Source organism: Argopecten irradians, chromosome 14 (genome assembly GCF_041381155.1).
Source record: "Argopecten irradians isolate NY chromosome 14, Ai_NY, whole genome shotgun sequence".
NCBI classification, from domain to species: domain Eukaryota; kingdom Metazoa; phylum Mollusca; class Bivalvia; order Pectinida; family Pectinidae; genus Argopecten; species Argopecten irradians.
Window position 1 is genome coordinate 13,802,920 of NC_091147.1, and position 26,484 is coordinate 13,829,403.

Consider the following 26,484-nt stretch of genomic DNA (forward strand, 5'->3'; position numbering starts at 1 on the left):
AAATTCTACAGATGCAAACTTATGTGCGCCAACTGCCGCACTGCACGGCTGTATGTATAATGTTTAAGTGATGAAGAATGAATGAAGAATGAATGGGAGAAAACAAAGAAATTTGACGTACTTTATAACATATAGCATTTTACAACAATAGTTCTTGATGTAGCCCATCGTGACCTGGATATTTATGCTAAAACTAGGATATGCGCTTAATCGTAGTTTCTTCTCATTCTGAGCTAGACGTATCAACGGCAACAAATCAGTGTGAAGTGTGCAACCTCCCACATCGTTGTGACGTCACCGTTTAGTGTGTAGCACATTGATAACTGCTGCATCCCTATAGCCAGCTCCGGTAGAGAGTGGCGTACAGGTATGCGCGGAACAGCACACAGGTAAGTGGCTCATTTATCAGATTATTTTGTATTAGTTATTAGTTTAACTTACTTTGCGTTCATTTTACTATAGCTATGTCTGTCGACTGGGCAGAGAAGGAAGGGAGCATTAGAAGACGATGGGTATGGGGTATAAAACGCCGAGTTATATAGTTTTAAAATCATATCCTTTATGAGTACTTTTTTGGTAGACAAAGTAGGCAAACATTGTGTCATAATGAAAGAATGGTAATTTGTAATTGCGTTGAAAAACATTATCGAACATTCTTTCATTATTATACAGTTTTAACTTAAGTTTAACCTCTCAACCTCTTAGAATACCGCTGAATAATTCACTGGCATGCTGGAGTATAAAAACCGCATGATCATGCGTGACTTAATGATGATATAATTACATTAAAATGTTAATTGCGTTAAAACCAGTTCAAGTATATTAAGATTTAATAAGATAATTGTTCGTGCTTCATGAATTTAACATGATCAAAATATAGAAAGTCACTTTAGTACTTTTTTAAAAGTTTTTTTATGCTCAGTCAGTAAATTAAAAGCAGATGGTACGTCAAATATGTTAAGCTGCATTATATTAAAATGTCATGGTAATATTTTCCTGTTGAGCATATTACAAATTTAATCTAAGGCAAATGTACCACATGACCATCTAATGGTGAGATGCACATATTTGATAAAAAGCCATTGATCAATATAAAAATAATTTTCGGTTAATTGGCACGTACATTTCTCATTTATGTATGTTTATCTAGCAATTTGTATGCAAATGGGTATGGTTTATCAATGTTTACATTGTTTAATGGTCTAATTAATAACAAACATGACCATTCATGGATGTCATAGATTTAAAAATGAACGACATTACATTAGTTTTGTAATGTCATCGTAAAATATCATACAGATTTTCCAGAGGTAAATCCGTTATGAGTATGTTGAATTCCGGTATTTATTTTCAAAACCAATTTCTGTAGTATCGCCTTTGTTGGATAACGTGATTTCTACCACAATAGGTGGTGTTATTCAACTCTCACGGTATCAAACAAACAGTGCAGCTGTTAATTAATTAACAAATTGTTTATACCACACGTGGTATAAACTCTGTACACATTCTGATTGGCTGACACGGTGAACTTTGACTTCTTTTTCCCTGGTGTCACGTCATCAATAATCGAATGACGTCATACTATGTTGTGATCGCTGCTTGACGTCCAAACTGGTGATGGAAAGCGTATGCGTCGTGGTCGTTGTGTCAAAATACGTGACGTTTTCATGCATGCTAAATTGACCTTATGTACTAATAATACATCTTGACGGACAAGAATTTCACAAATGTGTTTCGTAGATTTAACGTGTATAAAACGAACTTGATCTTGATGGTAATAGCTTGATGATTATTTGGCGGGAAATAGACAATGCCGTGTCGGATGAATGACTTTACATGTATAACTGTAGTCCGACATTGAGTTTTATTTTCTGGAATGAACTATGAAATTTGAACTCAATAAGACATTAAATGTGTATTATTTAACCCTAAAAATGTTCCCAATTAGAAGAATTTTATATCGATGGATTCTTTATCAAACGATGACTTTTGAATACTGGTTAGTGTCTTTTTGCTGATGAAAGTATTACTACACCTAATTTGCATATTTCGATAAATACACGTTATCGTATCACCGACGTATTTCTATCTGCTAAAAACGAATATGACTGTGGTAGAAACAGGCCACACTACTCGTGGTTGTTGAATATTGAATTTATTCCACACTCGTAAGTTAATTTTAAAAAGTTACAAAAGACACGCGCTAAAGTTCGTGGCCAAACAATAACAAACGACTATCAAAACAAGAAAAAGAACACAACAAAACAACAACATGATATTGTTTTTTCTTAGAGTAATACCCGTGCTCATTAACGCGTATCTACAGTGATAATATGATATTTTCTGTCGATAATTACAGTTAACGTGTATTAACCAGGACAAATAAAAGAAAAAACTCCAACCACCTGCTTTTGATTACAGTTCCATTTGGCGCTTTTTTTATTGAATCCTCTTGTTTCCTTTTCTTGGGAGGTACATTGTACATTGATTATTACATTATTACGCGGGTGAGTATTTGTCTCTAGTTGTAAAAAAATAGTAGATGAATCCGATTAATCATTGTGGCAGTTTAGGTACATGTATCTAATACCACGCAGAGTCATACATCTAATGCATTACTTATCAGTTTTTTTTATAAAAGTATTAAATCAAAATGATACTGCCACATAGTACAGATACAGGTATTAATCAGGGTTTTGTATTAGTGAACGTAACTGCAATACTGTAGCTCTGAACACTTTTAGACAGAAAATAGTGTCGTCTTTAAAAGGTGCAGTAGGCCGTGTATGTATATTCATTCTATGGTGAACGTTATATCAAGAATCACGCTCACGTGATATGTGACACGTGCGCATGACTTCTTTATTGGAAAAATAATCATGTTGTGTCCCCATACCTAGCTAGAGTATAGTGTCAACCCACCGCAGCATACTGCCAAACCAAACAAACACATACACTTTCACATTATACCGACTTCTTCCACTCATTATATGCGGGGTATGTGAGCCTCCCTAATTCCTCAACAAATTTAAGTGAACCACGCTTTATGCCAATACATGTGTATGCTTAATGCATCAATTGTTTAAGGTATAGTATACCTTTGATGTTGTAACTATCAAGTATTTAGATGGATTATATACGCCCATTGTAATAGGGAACACCGTCCTAAGCTTTCTGAACATAACCTTCATTTAGCGGCTAAATGCTCGACGGTATCGGGAGAAACGTAAGGTAGTATATAAGACTCTTTCATATGTAGATATGAAGGATAGGGATATTCTACCCGAGGGTCACAAAATGTTGTAAAACCAGAGGCTTGCTACTTATGACATAGTATTTTTCTTTCATACCTCGACGTTTTATTGCAATTTTACAACTATAATATCATGTCATTTTGAAACAAAATCGAAGAAATCCACAACTGGAAGTCAATTTTCCATACATGAAAAATTACGTGATATTTTCAACATAAATTCCGTTACATGCATCTTTTATAGAAAAATCAGTCAATTTTGTGAAGAAAAAAAATGTTAAAATTTTACCGAGGAAATAGAGATTTTGTTGACGCCGTGACGTCACAGGGCTTTATTGCATAGGCAGCCATGCAATACAGCCTCAGGCGGCATGAGTATATTGCCCTAGACCAGCCAGTATTACCCGTGCAGGTATGAAAGAAATATGTCTCTATGATGTTCTATACGATGTGATTATCTAGACAGAGCTTCTCAGGTGAGGATATTAGAGATAGGTGTAATACTTATATATTACTTGTTACTGTAACAAAATGTTATAAAAAGGTATTTGAGTTGTGAAATCCTTCAAAGTATCTTTGATACTATCTAACATTGTATCTGTAAAACGAACATAGATTGTTTAGCTGATTGTTTAATATGTGACTGTACAATGGTAGATAATTTTGTTGTATAAAATCAATTTAGAGAGTACTTATTTTCACATATAGTTTACTTGGTATTCGATAAGGAATGCAAAACCAATCCACCTCTTTCATCGATTTCTGTAGCTATAAAATGCAATATTAATAATATTCTTCATTAACTGCCGCTTCGTTCTGCTGTCTGATTAGGAAAAAAAGAGTCCTTAAACAAATCGAACATTTCGTTTAGAAGGTAAGGTGCCAAATATGAATGGATGTGTACACTAAATAGTCCATGTGGTTGATTGTTTTATCAAAGCATTAGTAATTTAATTATCAATAACTTTAAAGTAGTTCTCAGAGTATTTTAATATTATTCCAAATGCATTAATAGCTGAATTTGAATGTCATTTTAGAAAGATAGTAATCGTAAATTTCGTTCATATGTAATGTTGCAGAATATGAATGGATGTGAATATGAATAGACGCGTCACAAATAGTATGTATACAATCGCCACTGCGGTGGGATGGTGTATTAGGCGTTAGTAAACTAATGTTCACAAGCGTTATACTGGAACATCTGAGTATTTTAATTGTAACAAAATGCATAAATTAATTACAGAGTTTCTACGATCGTATCCAGGTACCAATCGTTCATACGTTATGTTGCAGAATATGAATGGATGCGAACGTGAACAGACGCGTCCAAATAGTATGTATGTAATGGCCAGTGCGTAGGGACGTTTTACTCCGTCAGTAGTACGCTAATTACCACTAATGATATACATGACTAGTTTACGTCAGCACTAAGTAATACCAGGCTGTAAATACCCAGAAGGGCTTCAAAGTTGATACAGCGAATCTCGATAGTTGTGAAGCTATAAATGCCTGCTTAAATGCTTCTTCTAACGTAGATACCAAGATACTCCGTAGATAACGAAACGGTGATGGCAGATAATGGTAGATAATAACAAACCCAATGGTGGTTAACCCGGATTAAATGGTTAAGTATTTTCCCACTCTGTCTAGGGCCTGGGGTGGCCGTTGTATCTCCGGTGGTGGCCTGGCCAGTCTCAGATTAGACAAAGTAGTACTGTCGATGGCCTCAGTGTCGCTCACGTGGAGGATGTAATTTACCCGTCGTTAGGCACTTCGCCAATGGATTTAGGACTACATTGTTTTCTTTTAGCGAAATATAGAGGGCACAAAGTAGTTCCGACAACATGGACATTGTGGAATTGGTGTGAATGTTTTTTTTTTACACTTTTTGAATGCATAGATAATACAAATACAGACACATAAAGTGTAACAAATTCTAAAAATATTATATACACGTGTAATAATACATGTATATTACTATACAGTAAGTATAACACTGATATATGTAAGAGTTTTCACAAAAAATGTTTATTCAACAGTACATTTTATACAATATATATTCCTTTCAAAGAAGGACTTTCACACAATTTCCATATTTTATAACTTTATTTTAAAACAAACTTACATCTCTCTCTTTAACACAAACCATACATCCAACATCCTTATAATATTAAGAATCACAATAATCCCTATAAGCACAATTGATTTCTTCTGATTCAATGGTTGGCAGAGTTAATGTTGAAATTTTAGGGGAGAATGTGTTGGGAGATTATCTATGTTTCATGTCATTGTGAGATTTTAAGTCTCGAAAAAATCGTGTGAAATGAAAACACATTAAAGATAATTTAATCAAATCTAGATTCTAAAATAAAAATATAATTGTGATAATTTCGGTGCAGGCAGTTATTTCGTGAAATCATCCTTGAATCCTTTTCAATATCATAAACCACAATCGAATTCTAACCAATGAAAATTGTCCCAGGCCATAAACACGTATGACACATACAAGTTAATTGTTGCATGGGCGAAGTCCCTAGATAATGATTGTGTGAGCGTATTAGGTGATACGGAAGTTACATTAGTCAATTACAGGCAGATAAACATAAATATGTATACAATAACTATCAAAATAACAATAACCTCTTCACCTAGCGTGGGCCGAAGGCGGATACTGGCAGGACTGGTATATCATATCTACACGAAACGTTCGATATTACCAAACAATTAAATCATGAATTAAGATATTTTTTGGTTCTTATAACTAAGATATCAGTCGTGTGACAATGTTAGCGAGAAATTGCATTAGGACAGAGGTATACAAATAGTTCGATTTTATCCTTTATGGTAATGTGTGACATTTTTTATGATAATTTCTGATATTTTCAGATCATTTGTTGAGACGATGGCGACACAAACTTTAAGTATATTGCTGCCTCTGATCTGCGGACTTACCCCGACCCAAGGTGTGTATATCATAGTCAGTTTGTACCGTGAATTGTGCACATTGTTGTGACATTATGTGACTATTGAAATGACATAAACAATATACCGTATAGCCTGTTATTTTGGCGGAGATGATATTTTGACATTGCTGTCAAAATTTGATCCGCGAAATATTGAGAAATGGTTGATACCCTTTAATCCATATCGCAAAAATTTAAAACCGCTGAAATAGGATTTTCTTGTTTTTAGATCAAATCGCGAACATTTTGGTCCGGCTATACGGTAATTGTTCAAACTAATGTTTACTTATACAGATCTATATGTTAAAATATAATCTCCAGAGTGACCACACATTATCAAATAATAATTGATATACATGTATTCTCGATTAAATACATTCTACATTAGTATTTAGATCAATATTGAAACAGAAATATACTAAATTTGGTATTCGATAATAAAAATGACAAAAAAAATCTTGTTTGTATTTGATATACTGTAATTTTGCAAACTAGCTGAGTTAATAATTGGACCATGTTAGAAACAGGTATATTTTCTTAATGATATGATTTAATACGCATTTATCGCATGTCTAAGAACATTATAATTCATTGTCCACATCAACAGGGTACTAAACTCTACTCGACGATTACTTGTGAAATGTATAACTATCTTCTCATCATGGAAGACGTACGTGAGTTTGTATATTTACATATCAACTCTCATAGCAAAGTCATCCCAAATCCTGTTCCCTAGACTAGTATAATCGCACCATATCTATATTTACTCAGTGACTATGCGCTATAGGAACGTCAGGAGAGAAACATATGGTGAAATATAGATGTGGTTTGAGAAAAATTATTTAGGAGTTTATCACGTCATTTTGGTAAACGTAGGAGTTTATCACGTCGATCGTGATACTCTAGTGATAAATTTGTCTTAATGATTCCCCCCGTGCTAGTTTTAGATTTCTCTGAACGGTCATGTAATTAAAACAAACAAACGACTGAACACACAAAGAAAATAAATATGTCGAAACCTGTATGACAAATTGAAGAATGTACAGAATGTTTTGCTTCACATTTTTCGTACCATAGCGTAGTGCGACCGTATAAAGATACCAACATATACTCTCCAATCATCAATGCTATTGTTATCTTGAAATATTACGTCACTAACTGTGCTGTTGTTTGTTATAATTTGTTGATATTATTTAAGCTTGTTTTTATAGTATACATATTTATAACTAACAACGACACGAAAAATGTTTTAATTATTTTTATTTTAATATCTTTAAACCAGCCACGTTCCATAATGACAATGTGTACTTATATGAGGAACAAAAACACAAACAAATCAAATATTTGATCAAATCTTTAGATTTCTGAATAAATCAAACCAAAAATAAGGCAATGCAGGTAATAGCATCATATATATGTATTGTGATTATTAAAAAAACTAGCTTTTTAGACAACAGCGTTAAAAATAACATTTTGTTTCCTCTTTGATTGAGTACTAATGTTAGTAAGGATTTTTCCTCTGGGTAGGATATACAGATATGTCCAGAACTATTATAATGATTTTTTGGAAGTCGGACCCAGTGTCCAAAAAACATGATGACGTAAAAGGTATACATGCATTGCCTTAGTAACGAAACAAATGCTTTTGATTGGTCAAACATAAAATATCATCCATTGTTGATGGAAATTGGCGGTGACGGTGGCGTTTAGGGGGATTCGTAAGGCTCAGCTATTACAATTGTCACTTGTCACTAATTGCTTTGTTATTACCAGCTTCCAAAGATACATTGCAAGAGATTCAGAGAAATTTCTGGGATTGGCGTATGAAGGACTCTCCACAATTCATGACAGCAACAGGATTCAACAAACACAATGACTTGCTCGAGTCCATGAATATTACCATGTTTGAAAAACGCAAGGTAACAGTAAAATTCACATAAATGTTGAGAGTATCGTCATTTCATTCTATTGATTTTAGATTTTCGTTTATTTTCGTTTTCGTTTTCAATTGACTACAATACAGTTCAGTTCTAAAGTACGAGTAAATGTCACACTGGCAATGTAGTTGGGTATACCATTCTTATTAGGGAATTAAGTATATTCCAGGCATGTAGAAATGCTTGTTTCGCGCCAGATTCAACCGCGCAAATTTTAAAAGTCGAAATCGATAATTTTGATCGCGAAGTATACAATGATGCACCGCATGATTGACATTGTTTTCCACATCTACACTTAGTTGACAATTCACGTCAACTTCTCGTGTAAGTGTTAACCAACATAGATATGTTTTGTTATAAACTGCCATCTGCCATCTGTGAAGTACAAGAGGTTGACAAATAATACTATGACTTTTCATTTCTTACATAAATTATCTCCAGAGATGTCAGAAAGTGCATTTTCCCCATCTAAAGTGGAGTATCATTTTCCTGGCATAGTGCCAATTCCTCGGATGAAAAACTCGAATCTGTTTCATTTTTAAGTATATAGGTGAACAAAGGTGTTTAGTATCCCGGCTATCTAATCATTTGGTATACCTACCTTATCGGTTATAAACCCTACCCCTGGGGAGAGAAAAATATGAAATCCCAAAACCCTATCAATTCCGGCTTTTACTCGAGAAAATCCTCGAGGATTTCGAGTGTTTTATTGCTCTTGTGTATGTAGGGATAATAATTCTGTGAATTATATATTTGTACTCAGAAATCCTAGTCTTAGTTTAATGTGGTAGTGTCAAGAACGTGTTTGTAGTCTTATAAAGCCTATATGATCATAAAGCGAGGAACAAATTGTATAATTTCGAGACAGTTTTAGAATATAGTACAACAGAAACAATTCTATTCACGGCGCTATTGGAAAATACCGAAGAGGATTTGCTGCAAATTTTAATCGATTTGTTAGCTTATATATTTGAGTATCTGAGAATATAACAGAACCTGATCACGAAAATTGAAGTCGCACATTATCAAATAATTCACATAAGGAGAAACACTCTTTAGATATTAACTTAAGTCTCAGCTTCACAAATTGGAGTCTGGTCTAGTTGAGTAAAGTAAACATTTTATTTGACTCCGTCATGAAATCATAAAAGAAAGCTTTTTATTTGAGATTGTTTTCCAGATGAAACATAATTCTGACTTGCATGAAGTAAGAAGATTTTCCTCATTTAAGAAAACAGCTGCTATAAACGCAAAATATGTTAATGACAATTCGCGTATAATTCGTAAAATTTACTATACTTTCTGAAAATACAATCAGCTCATGTTATCATATTAAGCGCAAAATAAAATTAAAATATGACCTACCGCTTAAATATGATTTAATACAACTTAAATAATGTACTTTTACTGTATGGTTTCCAATGTGTTTAACTGTTATTATGCAATCTCATTTCTGATTCAGACAGTCGTGGAGGAATTTATTTCTCGTCTTGAAAATTTGCCGCAAGAAAATTTATCGCATCGACATCGTGTTGACTACGACATATTGTGGGACTATTTAAAGACATTTGTTGCCGGATACAGATGGAAAGAGTAAGTACGAGGAATTAATTATATTAGCGGGTTTATATGTCTGTGTATTGACACAATTAGAGGGGTTAATACAATACGAATAACTAGCTTATGAAGTATTTTATTAATAAAGCCAAAAACATAGAAGTATATGGCAAGTTCGGGTAATGTTGTTTCAAAGTGAGAATAACCATTATTTAATCTACAAAATTCTTTAACCATTTTTATTTCGCGGTTTTTAAATTTCAAGATTTCCATAGAAGCGTATGGCAAGTTCGGGTAATGTTGTTTCAAAGTGAGAATAACCATTATTTAATCTACAAAATTCTTTAACCATTTTTATTTCGCGGTTTTTAAATTTCAAGATTTCCATAGAAGCGTATGGCAAGTTCGGGTAATGTTGTTTCAAAAGGAGAATAACCATTTTTTAATCTACAAAATTCTTTAAACCATTTTTATTTCGCGGTTTTTAAATTTCAAGATTTCCATTTCAAACCAAGTTCGCGAATATTAACATTCACAAATTTTAAAGTTTAACGGAATGTTTTATCAATATAATAAACAAATAATGCAGATATTAATTTGCTCAGATAAACCTTTGCGACTTACCTGGATCGAAATGTTCGCGAAAATAAATCGCACGCGAAAGAAAACTGGTTCACAGTCTTACGCAATGCATCCTGGGAGTATGGAGTAATCACCAGACCCTAATGCTTTCGAAAAAAACACAAACAAAAGAAATCAAATATTTTAGTTCTAACAAAAATTCGAAAAAAACACAAACAAAAGAAATCAAATATTTTAGTTCTAACAACGGAAGTTTGATAAAAACATGTTTCTGTCTATGATGTCCGTGACAGTACAGAGTTGTAAACAGTATTACTAGTGTTCAGCTTAAGACCGTATCGTTTTACTGTAATCACGACCCCCAAAGAATTGAGAGCATGTTTCATTTCCTGAATTCGTTAAAGTGTGGTAACATAGGCCAGTTAAGCTCATAATCAACTTCCTGTGTTCCCTTCCAACTTTTATCAACAATGGCGAAAGTTTTATGAAGTGTTACAAGCGTGTGAAGCTGTAATATTATAGAGTGACAAGATGTGACTGGTCATTATCAAATTTCCTGCTTCGTATCATGATCACTGTTGCGTCGAGCTTTCTGCAAAAGTGTTTCGTTATTTTCAAGATTAACCTCTATAATATACACACTCCCCTTGGCTTGTATCACACATAAAGCTCCATTGTGCTGCCAGATGCGATAATTCAACAAGTCTATTATCCCTTATCTTGTCTTGATACATCCATAAATTACATTATGCATATCATACATATCACACCAGGTGTGGTGGCCTCTTATATAGAGATGTTCGTACCGGGAATGAGGGTAACTGACACAGCCAATACTGGTCCTCTGTACGCCAAGTGTAGGCCGTTTGATAACGGTACCAAATGACGTCTGCCAGCTCCAGGGTGAAGGCCTTTATGCCTGAGGGCGGAGGCAGACTATGTTCTCTGATAAGATGCTATATTGAGATTATATTATGACTACCTTTATCTTGTCGTTTCGTACGTAATCGAGAGTTGTCTAAACAGAAAACTATATACACTGGGTAAACAGAAGAAGATGTAACTTTTAAATGCATCTCAAATGCACTCTACATACTATCCCTCCAAATATATCATTATACTTACTGCAAACGTGGATATTTTCGTGAATACTTAAAGTCGCGATTTGCATGCATAAAACTTTCACTGTGATATTATTTTGTGATAGAAGCGCTTCCAGACTTAAAGCAACAAATGTCAGACATGAAAAGAAACTGTAATGCGTGAGGGGGAATATTCGCGATCAAGCAACATTCACGAAATTAGTGTGAACATTGTGCTCTTCGTGTTTTCCACTCTGCCATAACTAAAGTAAAGCATTTTAGTTTCGCTATGTATTTCGCGGCTTTGTTTTCATCAACATATTTGCAAATACATTAATTCGTGGTCAATGACTCTATTTGACAATCATATATCGATATATAAATTTTATACAATTATTCATGAACAAATTTGAATTTGCGTTCGAGATCTCTCCGCCAAATCACGTAAAAATGCTTGCGTGGATTTTGAAATCAGCGCCCTTCTAATTTGCATAACGATAAAAAATGACAGTTAACGTAATTGTATTTATCTACAGTCAAACCTGTCATAGTGACTACCTCTGTATAAAGACCACCTGCTTAATAAGACCACATATTCAAAATAGTCAATTTTAACTCAATCGGCTCTGTGTATGAAGATTGATTGGGTATAAAGACAAGTTTTGTTGGTCACTGAGTTCTTCAGAGAATAAAGTTTTGACTGTATTTCAGTTTTCTTGCCCTGAATCCAGTCAACTTTATAGAGGGATTTCAGACAAATCCGCAGACTATGGTGGATACGATGCCTTTTATATCACATGGAGATTTTATCAATTACCTCACAAGACTACGTAATCTACCAATTATGGTAGGTATCATCCCAGATATTCCAGAGGCTACTATCACTGCCGTCATATGGACTATGTCATAGCAAAACTGGAGCCTTTGTGTGCACCAACAGAGGAACCAGGTAGTGTGTTTCTTTGATGTACGTATAAGAAATTGAATAACGGTACATCATATGGCTTTCAAGTTGGACGTCACTCTTACTTAACCTTCAGACTAGGTGTCTGTAGTTCCGTGATTGGCCAGTTTGGCTGTGACATAGTCCAGGGTTGGGTATAACGGCAGTGATAGTAACCCCTGGGATATCGAGGGTGGGTAAGTATAGAATTAGTAATATCTTAAAACCTTTTGATTCAAAATTGTAGTCGTCTGAGAAAACATTAACTTTCAAGTAATCTTACACTATTCTGGCACAAACTGTAATTAATTTATGTGGTGATTAAGTAATATGTGTATTCTAAAATTTGAAGATGTAAGTATTTAAGCCAACGTCAGCAGAGATAATGAAGAATAGAAATTCTTTATTTACCTCAATCTGATATATACAGACAAAATATCATCACGTGAATTTATTTTATATCAGTAAGCAATTTTCTGATCAATCACATGTGAAATATTTCACTTTCCACTATTTTCAAAATCGATTTATTTCCCTTTAAATACTAACAGTTGAGACAATTGTATATTTATTTTTCAGGTCGATGAAATCATTGAGAGATTAGAAAATGCCATCAGATATCAACATACACACCACAGATCTGCAATAGTAGGTATTGTTTTCTCTCTCGTACCTACAGGTGTAATACTGGCTTGTCTTATACCTATAGGTGTAATACTGGCTGGTCTCTCATACCTACAGATGTAATAATGGCTTGTCTCATACCTACAGGTGTAATACTGGCTGGTATCATATCTACAGGTGTAATACTGGCTGGTCTCATACCTACAGGTGTAATACTGGCTGGTCTCATACCTACCGGTGTAATACGAGCTGTTCTCATACCTACAGGTGTAATACTGGCTGGTCTCATACCTACAGGTGTAATACTGGCTGGTATCATATCTACAGGTGTAATACTGGCTGGTCTCATACCTACAGGTGTAATACTGGCTGGTATCATACCTACAGGTGTAATACTGGCTGGTATCATACCTACAGGTGTAATACTGGCTGGTATCATACCTACAGGTGTAATACTGGCTGGTCTCATACCTGCAGGTGTAATACTGGCTGGTCTCGTACTAACCGGTGTAATACTGGCTGGTCTCGTACCTACATGTATAATACTGGCTTGTCTCATACCTTCATGTGTAACACTGGCTTGTCTCATACCTACAGGTGTAATACTGGCTTGTCTCATACCTACACGTGTAATACTGGCTGTTCTCATACCAACAGGTGTAACACTGGCTGGTCTCATACATACAGGTTCAATACTGGTTGTTGTCATACCTACACGTGTAATACTGGCTGTTCTCATACCAACAGGTGTAACACTGGCTGGTCTCATACATACAGGTTCAATACTGGTTGTTGTCATACCTACAGGTGTAATACTGGCTGTTCTCATACATACAGGTCTACTCCAACGGCTAAACCTGGCATGATCTTAAATGGCCCTGGTTGTTAATGAAACGTTCAACTTATCAAACTATTCATTTTTTTATTTAGGATTATGTGTTTCCTTCTCTATCTTTGCTGTCGATCATGCTTTTGAACACTCAAATGGCTATTGAATGAAAATCAGCAAACTCAGATTTATTTAGGAATTTCATCTTCTTTTTTCACCCTGTTTGGGAGAGGATATTGAACAAACTTTTAAAATTAATGTTATTATCGTTATGTTTATGCTTTGTTTGCATTTGTTTTTGCTTCATTTTTTTCTTTCAACATGTCTTTTTGGTATACATTTATTTAATAGCCATACCTTTTATTTTGTTTAGGAAAATGTGCCCAAACAGATTGATGCATTTTTAAAATCGGAACCCACATATCTGATATTATATAAACCATTTAATGGGTCATTAGATGGAATGACACATATTTCAGACGAAACAAAGTAAGTAAAAATTTATTACTGTTGAAATAAAATCAAGATTGAAACTTTTAACGCCTTTCCTCTTCTTATCTATACAATATACTTGTACATGAACTGCCTTTTACACTGTCTTATATATACAACAACCATTAAGACGTACACATAAAATTGAACTTTAGCATATTTGTTATTATTTAACGTTATTCCATCAAAACATTATCTTTAAAGATGCTCCACCGCTGACAAACGGTATTTTTTTCACTATCAAAAACAGGGGCAGACGATTTAGTATTTTTCTTCAGTTACAAAAGTTACTTACTTTATACCATTACCACCATCGAAAAGTTTGAGCTTCTAATTTTACTTTAAGTTAAAAATATAAAAAATAATTGCATCCCGAAAAAAAATTGTGGCACTATATCCTATATGGAATGAAGTACTGATTGCGCACGCACCAAAGGCAAACGGAATTATTTCATATTATTTTTTGTGTTAATTAGACATATATATATACACACGATTAAACACCAATTATTGTTCAAATCATGAATATCATTTATGTTCTGTCGGCGGTTGAGCATCTTTAAAATTATTTTTACTTTCGATTTTAAAGAATTTAAAAAACAAATGAATCATTTTTACAGACTTGAGTGGCGATCTCTCGCAAGAACCTACTGCTCAAACATCATGGATGCCTTTCTAAAGTTAAAGCACTTCATAATTGAAGTAAGTGTCGCCTATACCTTTCTATTTAAAGCTTAAAGTGAACAGTCGGGCAAGGATGGCTAAAGTCGGTAAAAATGGTGTGAATGTATCCAGTATAATTTCTTATGAAATAGAAAAATAAAATCTCTCGTCAAAATCTGTCTGCGTACGAAGAAATTAATTTAAAGTATGGGAATTCTAAATCGTCCTCCCGGCTCACTATGTCCTTGGTTACATTTCCACACAGCCTCGCTTTCAATGCTTTCAAGTTTTCTTTACTTTAATGGTCAGAACTGGGAAACTAAGCAGAACTTGACCGTCGTATTAATATGTGAGAACTTTTGGAAGGCCAATGAACGCATTTAGACTGGTTTTCTTTGCCCGACTATTCACTTCAATGTTTTCATATTTGCAGTACGTGTTCATGAATGATATGATATTGCAATATAACAACCATTATTGTCAAGCTGCTAATGAGCAACATGTTTGGTTAAGGCTATCTCCCAAACAAAAAATGCATTCATTTCAACTTTATATGATTTCTCCCAGAAATACATGGACAACACCAGGAAGCATATTGGGGTAGGCGCATGGAGAGAAGGGAAAGATTTCTACCGCGCATGTCTTAAGTTCCATTTATCAACAGATATGACCCCTGAGGAAGTTCATAGCATAGGAATGGCCGAGGTAGCCAGGATAATGAAACGAATGAAAAAGGTAACACAGCTATTTTGAAATTGATTATGTTTTTATTGACTTAATCATTTACGTAATCAGTCTATTAATGTAGCTGTTTGTGGTTTCGACAACAGCGTAAATTGTTTCATAGTCCTAAAATAATTTAAAATTTTGAGAAGATTATCGTTTGAATTTTTATATTATGGATATATGACATAAAAACCTGAGTGTTCTCTCATCATAAACCGCGAAACGATTACAGTTTGTGATGAGAGTATACACCGAGTTTTGTGAGTTTTATGTTATATCTCCATAACATAAAAACACACATTCAAGTTAATCCTTTAATATCATAAAAGGTATTATTTTATTTAAAAAAAAACAACTAAATTTTTAGTATAGGGGCTGTCATCTTTTAACCATTGGTCATTAGATTACACACTGTATGCCTACGTCTTTTGGCGAAATGAAACCTTAATGCAAAGTCGGCTTTAGTTAGATTGATACAGTGACGTATTCGTGCATTCGTAACGAATGTTGTACTACCGTCATTCAGAAAACACAGTCAGTGTGATTTAGCGCAAAACATCTCACGCGAAAAGCGGGAAATACGATTACCACCGAGAAATGTATATTTTTGTACGTTTATAGTAGATAATAGATAAATGAAAAAAGCCACAGAAAATATTATGGCCGATAGTATTATTGGTTGTCATTAATTTCCAGGTATTTTTTTTTCATTTTCCAACACTTGGTTTAGTACTCGGTATCCCCGGCGTAACATTAACTGATATATAAATATAACTAAGTATTTAACTGATGTTAAGTGTTATATATATATATATAGTTTACCGTTCCGTTTGACCTGTTACATAAGTTCCGAAATTACCAAAGCAACCGTCCATTGCAGGTCGGTTGGGCTGCCGCGGTCGAATGGTGATTCGCGTAGACGAGCTACCCAATCCGAGGTTTACATACAACATATAATCTTCCATATTTTTCTAAAACTCGCCAATGATGTTAACAACGAAATGCCGTTAAAAACAATAATCACTTGTCTTTTTGTCTTACTTATGCCTAACAGGTTAAGAAGAAACTTGGATACAAAGGGAGCGATCGAGAGTTCTTTGATACACTGAAATCAAACCATAGTTCAAAGCATATAAACGCTGTGAGTTATCAGTTTGCTATATTTTTGTTTATCTTTTTCAAAATTATATTTGTCCGATTATTTTGTGTTTTCATGAAGTCTTTGTCTGTCAGAGCCACCAGAGGATTTTTCATATGGTTATTTGTTGATGGTTTACAGTGACTGTGACCACTCCAGTACTTTGCAGTTCATGTGGGAGGCAACTATTCCGTCTTTGCATATTACTTCTTGACAGATAACGAATATGACGTCTTTATTTTGCGAGCAAAATAAATCGCTTTCTCTGAAACATGTGACATATGGAATAAAAAATCTTACAACAATCAGCATCAAAGTTCAAGGGCAGATAACTCTGTAAATATGCAAATACAGAATAGTATTACTCATATCCGCCTTGTCCTGTCACACCCAGTCTAGGCATGTTCTTATTTCAGAGGACGATGGACTTATATCTAACATACATGTCGGATTGTTTTATACTGTATTTTTTTTTATTATTCACGTATGTAATTTTTCGCCTCTATATTTTTTCAACATATTTGCTAATACATAAATTCGCGTTCATCGGTTCTACTGACAATCATACATTCATACATATGTATTTATAATTAATCGCGTAACATCTGAATTTGTGTTCGAGCTCTCTCGTGAATATAATGTGATTTACAGTAATACAGTTTACATCGATTAAAACATATTTTATTGTGATATTTTGTATAGAATGGGATTGGGAACAAGTTTTCCCCAACTCGTATGAAGCCAACTCCCCTTTACAGTTAACCGTTGACACACCAAGTGTTTTCTTCTTACATTCTGGTTTAATTCTGTTGGCAGGAGGACGTTTTAATCGAATATCGTTCAATGTATAAATATCGAATCAAACCGGAATTATCAAAGTATTTTGAGAAACTCCCTGATGCACCTCTAAAGTAAGTATTTGGATTTCCAGGTTTGACCTTAAATTGCTGTTTATCGAAGGATATATAGGATATTTTTTTCATTTTATCTAAATGTCATCATTTAAATTTTGTATCAGCAAAATATATTGCCATCGTTCTTTTGTTCTCAATATAATTTGGGTATGCAATGACGTACATAATGTCTTGCTAGGAATAAGTTTAGTCAATACATTTCCTGTGTATAGGACAGGGGAAGCAACTCTAAGTTTTTATTCGGCACATATTGGAATTGAAGCAACTGTGGAGCCGGCGATTATCAGTCTAATGAAAATTAGACTTATTATTTCGCTTCACTACGATGCTTTTTGATATGGCTCTTATCAAGTATAATTAAAATTAGACAGCTACGATTATGCAAACATATTTATTTTTAGTAGGGATTTTGAGTTGGGGTCATAAGCAATATTAGTGAAATATTTCAAATAATTTATAGTTGTTCATATATTTAATTTCTAGGATAACCTCGTTACCGTTTGATGGCCCACAGGCTGTATATATGAGTGGTTCAATGGATGGGACGAGACCCGGAACATTCTACGTCAATACAAATAACCCGCAGAATTAGTAAGTACGAAGCACAGGGAATTTGTGTGTTTTTTAGGATGTCAGAAATCTATACAAAGGATAAGGACAAGAGAACCAACAAACTACCTGAAACATAGGGGGTAGGCGCGATTCCAAGACTCCGTCCAAGTATGGGACGGTTCATATTCGGGAAGGGCTATTTTTTCATATCCGGCGATTATCAGTCTAATTTAAATTAGACTTGTAATTCCGCTTCACTACGATGCTTTTTGATATGGCGCTTATCAAGTCTAATTAAAATTAGACAGCAGCGATTATACAAACATATTTATTTTTTTCGGTAGGAATTTGAGTATGGATCATAAGCAATATTAGTAAAATATTTTAAATAATTTGTAGTTGTTCATATATTTAATTTCTAGGATAACATCTTTACCGCTTGATGGCCCACATGCAATAATCAACAAACTTAGTTAAGGGATTGTCAATAAGCAACAAACTTAGTTAAGGGATTGTCAATAAGCAACATACTTAGTTAAGGGATTGTCAATAAGCAACATACTTAGTTAAGGGATTGTCAATAAGCAACATACTTAGTTAAGGGATTGTCAATAAGCAACATACTTAGTAAAGGGATTGTCAATAAGCAACATACTTAGTTCAGCGATTGTCAATAAGCCACATACATAGTAAAGGGATTGTCAATAAGCAACATACTTACTTAACGGATTGTCAATAATTAAAATATTTAGTTAAGGGATTGTTAATAAGCAACATATTTAGTTAAAAGATTCTCAATAAGCAACTTATTTAAAGCTATACGTGCCGTAATTTTCATACTGACGAACAAAACACAAATCGACATCTTTGCTATTCGGATTTATGTCTGCAACGCAACGATGTACTAGCGACTTTAAGCATCGTATCACTTAATCATTGTTAATTGTTTTCAATTTCCACAGCCCCACATACACATACATGGCTTTGACGTTACACGAAGCGGAGCCCGGCCATCACTTTCAGGTTTGTGTCAATAATGGCTAATTATTCAGATATATATCGTTCTGAATGAAATGATGTTTTATTTTCGTAATCTTGAATAATCCTAATCCTAACATGATATTTTGAATCATCGCTAGTACATTTTTAAGATGATAAAAATTGATCTCAGTATAGATCTAAAAATTGATCTCAGTATAAATCCGATATGCTAGACAAACGAAAAATGCAGGAATTTTTTTTATTGTGAACGTGTTTTAGTTATCCCAGTACAGTATATCGTCAAAACCGACTATTGTCTAATCCGGACCTCTATGTAGTCTGGCGTAAATGTATAGAATGGTGCTTCATAATGTATAATAATCAACTCAACACCTCTAGAATAAGGAAACCTGGCGGTTTAGACTAATACGCTTTACTTATTTTCAACCTTGATATGGTTTAAAGTCTCACAGATTACTACTGCGAGATCGGTGGCGCTATAATGTAACAATACACAATGTCATTGAGCGCAAAAGGCTTTAATATTAGAATATTTCCACAATCGGGAACAGTTTACGTACACGGTTAAAAGATAAAGCAGTATTTTATCCAATAAGAATTTATTTGGGTGTTTTAACTCTCAAACGACAGCTCCTTACGTATTTCGTCTCTGTATATTACAGAGTTACCTCCCTTGTGGGTAGACATCGATTGTTACGTCATTATTTTGTGAGCGCAATTCACGCCGTTTCCTCCAGACTGTTTTACCGGCTTTAGTATCGATTCTCTGCGTTAGGCTGCGTTCACAAATACTAATTTAATTTTGTATTTTCGGAGGGAAGCCTAGCGAGGAGTAGAAAAACTACGGCAGACAATCCAGTATATCTCCGAAAAAGTCAATCTCTCCCAGAGTGCATCGCGGTCTTCACAATGAACCCTGGGAGAGATTGCGAAAAAGTATGACACATTACGTCACAATTAATACCTACCCGCAAGGGCATATAACTCTGTAATATGCAAATACAGAGTAGTTTTGTTCTATCATTTTATTATTTAATGTAGATAAGTTATGCCGCTCAATCAGATCTTCCGAAGTACCGACGACATCTGGAGATCAGAAAATATTTCCAGGTGCCCTTCAATTTCCCATTCTACACCGCTTATGTTGAGGTACGTATGTCATGAAAACTGATATAACTCATTTTGTTTAAACGAAATGTGTTTAATCATTTCCCTTTAAAAGTGCTGCCTGGTGCCTTTGGCAGCATGTTTCAGTGATATAGCACTATAAACTGATAATTGGTTTCCCATTGTAATAAAGAAATCATCATCGGACTTAGATACGGAAAACATCATGATTTTGGCAATACTCTCCAAATTAATTTTGAACATTTATATGACTTTAATTTCTCAATTTGAAAAATATCATAATTTTGGCAATACTGCCCATATTCATTTTGAACATTTATATGATTTTAATTTCTCAATTTGAAAATTCCAGCATAGATCGATGTCACTAAAAAGATTGGTTTGTTTGTTTGTTTGGTTAATAAAAGTCCTATTAACAGTCAGGGTTATGTAATGACGGCCTCCCTTGTATGCAGCATGTAGCGTGTATGTAGTGCGAGGTGGGTGTTTCGGGAGACTGCGGTATGTTCTTGTTGTGTCTTTTTGTAGGGTAGTACCGTTGTCCTATTTAATTATATTTGTGACTCGTTTTGTTTTGCAGGGCTGGGGATTATACGCTGAATATCTTGGAGAGGAGCTAGGATTGTATGAAGATGACTTTGAAATGTGAGTTCATCCCCCTCAATGATCGAACTAGAACTGCCGCCACCAGAGTGGCCGACTAATACCCCCGCTGCACAAATTTTGTAAGAACTCCATTAATAGGGACATTGCAGAACTCTATATTGTTTACACAACTCACCTTTATGTAAGGGTTCTGTGTACCACATTTTATCCAAATCTGTTAAGTAGTTCAGGAGGAGATCGGCGACAAAGTTGTGGCTATAGACACGCAGACAGACGGATGGACAGACGGACAACCGATTCCAGTATACCCTCTTAAATTCGGTGCGGGGGCAGGGGGAATAGTATATATAGCTCCTTTAATGATATTCCCAAAAAACATATTTTGTCTAAAATAATTGGTAATATTTTCATTAATATATTTGTTTTTTTTTTACACATTTACGAATCACTTTTATTTGAACTTACAGGATTGGACGCTATAGTTTTGACATATTCCGAGCATGTCGGCTTGTTGTAGATACAGGGATCCACTATTTCAAGTAAGTAGGGGAGCAGGGATTGTTTTACCATGTCATTAAGTAACGCAATCAATTATATAACAAATGACCCAGAAAAAAAGTTTGATACATCACAAACCTCGATTCATAAAACTTCGATTCATACATGGGTTTGTAAGTAATGTTATATAATAAAGAATTTCGGGACCAAGCAAAAAGTTCGGTACAGCGAGAAATTCGATTAATCGAAGTTCGAATCATCGAGGTTTGATTGTAGCTTGTAATGTATGAATGATACGCAAAACTAATAATAAAGTCGTAAGCGAACAACGAGAATGTCATAACCAGTATGAGACGCAGACGTTAAAAAATGTGACATCGCAACTGCAGCAGTGCATCGCAAACATAAGAAAAGAGTCAGTTTCGAAAATCAATCCAATACTTTAATACAGTTTCAGTACAAGGACAGTCAATGTAAGAAATCGAGAGTGGTTTGATCTTAAAGTGTTGTCAGGCCGCCCACTCTCTCTAAGACTGGCTTTCTGGCGAGACGCTTAGGGAATCAACCAAATAAATAACCGTGTAATATAAACGAGTGATACGAGCTCGTCGGACGACGGTCCGGTACAACGAATTGGTGTCATCCTTTTCGGACAAAACCCATAACTACTATATTCAGACTTACTGAAAGTCAGTCGAAGGCCAAATGTACAATTAAAATGTAATATTACTAATTGATTACTAATAAAGAAAAAACTGCAAAATCACATAGTCATTCATTAACAATTCACTTAAAACCAATTAACGTCACGATATGTCGGATCTTTCTTTTGTTACACAATCAAGTTAACATCATACAGTTGTGTTATTTACACGTCAATAACATTGGACCTATCTAAAACACGCAGATCAATTGAAAACATTGAAATTCCAAATCATATAGCAATGCCATTCAGCAGGTACAATATATAGCTGTACTCATACCATCCAATGTCACGAAAATTGAACAAATGCAATACATAACCACCGGGGAGCTGATGGCATCATTGTTTTTAGACAGGAGCTCTAGTCATGCACATAATACGGTCAATGATTTTTGAGTTGTTCTAGACAAAAGTTGTTTTACTCCACTAGTAAGGATCAGAGTTCGGCATACAAGACGTTCGAACACAATGTGTAATGGCGGACAGCGACATTTTATATACATTTCAACACATTGGGTTTTTTTGCATATCACCAACTAAAAACCAACAAACTGCACTTTCATTACAACTGGTTTGTTTCCGAAATATGTGCAAATTTTAACGTACTCTTAGACTGAATTGTCCTTTTTAGCATTCGAAAAATTAGACATTTTATTGATACACTCGATAAATCAAACACTAGATTGACTCATTCAATATATAAAATACTAGGCCAAAACATTCAAGTAATCAAACACAACATTGACACATTCGCGGAATCAAACAATAGATGAGATTCTAATTATTGAGAAATCAAACATTACATTGACACATTAGGGGAATCAAACAATAGATTGAGAGACCAGGTGTTGAGAAACCAAACAATTGATTGACACATCCAGGAAATTAAACACAAAATTGACACATTCGGGAAGTCAAACACTGGATGGAGATATTGAGAAAAACCAAATACTAGATCGACCCGATCAATAAATCAAATACTTTATTCATGGCACATTCGAGATATCAAACACCAAATTGACATATTCGAGCGAAGACAAGAAGCGCCTTGATATCGGACAGAGGCTGTAAAGTATAAATAGTAACATCTTTATCTCCTATGACCATGGTTCTCGTAGAGCTCCGGATTCAATTCCTATCTACCACAGTTACTTCCCTTTGTTGTACGCTGCTACCAATATACAGAGGGGATAAACCGAAGAGAAATTACTGATATATAAAAATACAATTTCATGATGAACACTGCAATTCGCATGTCAACCCAGGTTAAGAAGGGTGTAAGTTGAATAACTTGTTGAAAAGAAAAGAAAGCTTTAATTCCATTTTCAATGTTTTAGCTGGACGAGGGACCATGCTATCGACTACATGCTGAATCACACTGCGTTACCGCGTGAGGCAATAGAGAAAGAAGCGGACAGGTATACTTTGTTACCGGGACAGGCGTGCGCGTACAAGATTGGGGAACTCAAGATCAGACAAATTCGAGACAGGGCACGGCAGCTCTTAGGTACATACTTTGCTTATATCCTATATATGGTACCGATTGTTACCTCATGATTTTCAGGGTTGCAACGCCATATTTTCCGACGTAATTTGTGTTCACAAAATCCTAACGTCACCATTAATTCCTACCCGCAAGGGGAGATAACCATGTAATATGCAAAATAATTATTTTACAAGACAGGCTATGTACTATGAAATTTATCAAACGACTTCAATAATTTGCTATAGCCACGAGCATAAATCAATTGACATATATTATGAAACAGATGTGATAAATTTCGTATGACGTAGCCGTAATATACTGTATGATTGTTTAATGGAGTAGCGTTAAGCGCTTGCCTTATATCACTTAAAGTCCCGTTATATTTTTTTGTAATATATTTAATCGCAAACAAATATAATAAATTTTGCCAAGAGAGTTGATAAACTTATGGCGGCGTTATTTGTAAATTAAAAATGCCGTAGTTAATCAGGTTTGTAGCAATGACGGAAAAAATACCAGGGGATCACGTTGTTACGCTCTATTGGTGCTATAGTCCATCTGTGGCTAAAAATCACACATGAGGACCGCTTTGTATAACCTTTGACCGCAGCTATGTTTCTCAACTGATAGATGTTGATAGACGACTCCTGCTAATGCATCTCTCTATTAACATTAATTAAAATCCTACTTAAAATCTCCAAACCATTTAAAAACTATTATCAGAGATTGGTCATATGAAAACGGGTAACGGAGTGAACCGTGAATAGTCATTTACTTGGAAATAAGCAAGTAATAAGCGAACAAATGGTTTTAACCGATAACATACTATGCAGTCTATGCATGTAAGACCAAAGCAAGTACATACGCTTGTTTAAGAGGCACCTGAAGGGTACTCTCTACTTATCAATACTTCGCTCTTTTGTAGTTTTTGCGTTCGAATACGTTTTTAAAGTCGTCAGAATGGAGTATATCGTTCTATGTTTTTGTTTTGGAAAGATGATCCAGTTTTATAAGGATGACCATAGTTCGAGAACTTTTTTCCAAATAATAAAACTTATCTCTCTTTTTTTCTGGTTATAGGAAGTGCATTTGACCTACGGAAGTTCCACACAGTTGTGCTTGAAAATGGACCAATGCCACTGAGGGTACTAGAACGTGTGATAGACAATTGGGTAAAAAAAACAAAGGAAACCGCTCAGAACGTGTTATCTCATACAGAGTGTAATTCGGAAAACACAAACTCTGCAGCCGCGTTGTTCTCCATACATTATTCATTTACATTTATCATAGTTATCTTTTTATTTGTGTTTTATTATTAAATCATTTTGAAGAAAAGTGTATCATTATTTTATGTAACTGATTCTAGTACCCAGTACCCTGTACCCTTTACACTGTACCCTGTACCCCGTACCCTGTATCCTGTACCCTGTACCCTGTACCCCGTAACCTGTACCCTGTACCTTGTACCCTCTACCCTGTACCCTGTACCCTTTACCATGTATTCCCTACCCCCTACATGAGTTGATATTACAGCCTATCAGCTTGCGCATGCGCAGATTATGACACCATAGATGTTCGAGTAAATTACAATATATTATAAAGAAATCGTTTCGAGGAGCCAGTTATTACTTGATATAAAAGCAATTTTTCAATTACTTTCATAACAATGGCAGTCGGTCATTTTATTCCGAGTCATACTTGCGTTCCTTGTACCCTGTACCTCGTACCCTGTACCCTGTACCCTGTACCCCGTACCCTGTACCCTGTACCCCGTACTCTGTATCCTGTACCCCCTACCCTGTACTATGTACCCCGTACCCTGTACCCTGTACCCTGATTTGGAAAAAATAATTCATTGGAAAGTCGATGGAATCGTAGGTTTAAACGTATTGTATGCTATCAAGTAGTCTGAAAATTAATTATAAGCATTGATGTTTTTTTCATCGTGCTATGAAATAATTTTTTGTAACCAACGCGGATTCACACAGCTTGAAAACAATTTTTTTCATTTAAGCATTTATGTCACTATCTTTTAACTTCATCGGGTTATGAAAGAAATTTTGTTTGCAAACTGTGTGAATCCGCGGTGCGGATTCTCACGAAAGGTTGCATTTTTTTTTTCATAACCCGATGAAGTTAAAAAAATTGTCACATCGATACGTATAATTAATTTTCAGGCTATTTGATAATATAAAATACATTTAAACGTACGATTCCTTTGATTTTATAATGGATTATTCCTTCTCAACCAATACGCAACGCCATGGTAACGTCGGGTTTTCGAGCCATTATCGGTTGTTTTCTTCATATTATATGAAGAAAAAGGATCTGCCAATCAGAAAGTCGGATATAGTGTGAAAACAAATAAAAATAACAATCCATGGTATATGCTATAGTACAATTGAATGGTGAGGCGAAATAAACCGACCAAGTACAGCCCTACAGACATTTCATTGAGGATTACAGAGAGCGCTGTCTAACTCCAAATTAACGCGGTATACAGTTATCGATTACACACCAATGGACCAAACTACATGTGTTTTCTGTTGTCGGACTAAGAGCATTTAGTTTTGTCAAGTCAATGAAAGTAACTCCTGCAGTATCGAAAATGAACCAATGTATACATCTTTGAATCATGAAATATTAACAATAGTTGTCATGAATAGGAATAGCCATTTAATAACAATATTACCATGTGTTCCATTTGCAAGCTCAGTGCAACTGGTACGAACCCGCTAATGGAACGAACGTACGGCAAGTTTTAAAAACTAGGCCAAAAGGTTATTGAAACGCGGACAAGCGTTGC

The 26,484-nt window shown here is 34.9% G+C and overlaps 1 protein-coding gene across 2 annotated transcripts; it reads left to right on the top strand.

Annotated features, from left to right (window-relative positions):
* On the top strand, positions 1–25,013 carry LOC138307376 (uncharacterized). 2 transcript variants are annotated; one of them, XM_069248083.1, is made up of 18 exons: positions 1–389; positions 6,140–6,216; positions 7,990–8,135; positions 9,616–9,746; positions 12,086–12,221; positions 12,897–12,965; positions 14,144–14,259; positions 14,883–14,964; positions 15,493–15,660; positions 16,706–16,792; positions 17,606–17,700; positions 18,187–18,294; positions 19,218–19,278; positions 20,299–20,406; positions 20,966–21,030; positions 21,459–21,530; positions 23,530–23,699; positions 24,759–25,013. In XM_069248083.1, the coding sequence occupies exons 1-18, from the start codon at positions 370–372 to the stop codon at positions 24,995–24,997; spliced, it is 1,950 nt and encodes a 649-aa protein (XP_069104184.1). In that variant the 5' UTR covers positions 1–369; the 3' UTR covers positions 24,998–25,013. The 2 variants fall into 2 exon arrangements, with proteins under 2 accessions (XP_069104184.1, XP_069104185.1); XM_069248084.1 differs by lacking the exon at positions 1–389 and adding an exon at positions 6,045–6,066.
* The last annotated feature ends 1,471 nt before the right edge of the window (positions 25,014–26,484 follow it).

What these genes read in the sequence shown, in the direction of transcription:
- LOC138307376 (XM_069248083.1), top strand. Translation starts at nt 370, where the DNA reads ATGCGCGGAACAGCACACAG. An exon ending in ATGCGCGGAACAGCACACAG is followed by an intron (nt 390 to 6,139) that starts GTAAGTGGCTCA and finishes TGATATTTTCAG; the next exon opens with ATCATTTGTTGAGACGATGG. An exon ending in CCATGTTTGAAAAACGCAAG is followed by an intron (nt 8,136 to 9,615) that starts GTAACAGTAAAA and finishes TTTCTGATTCAG; the next exon opens with ACAGTCGTGGAGGAATTTAT.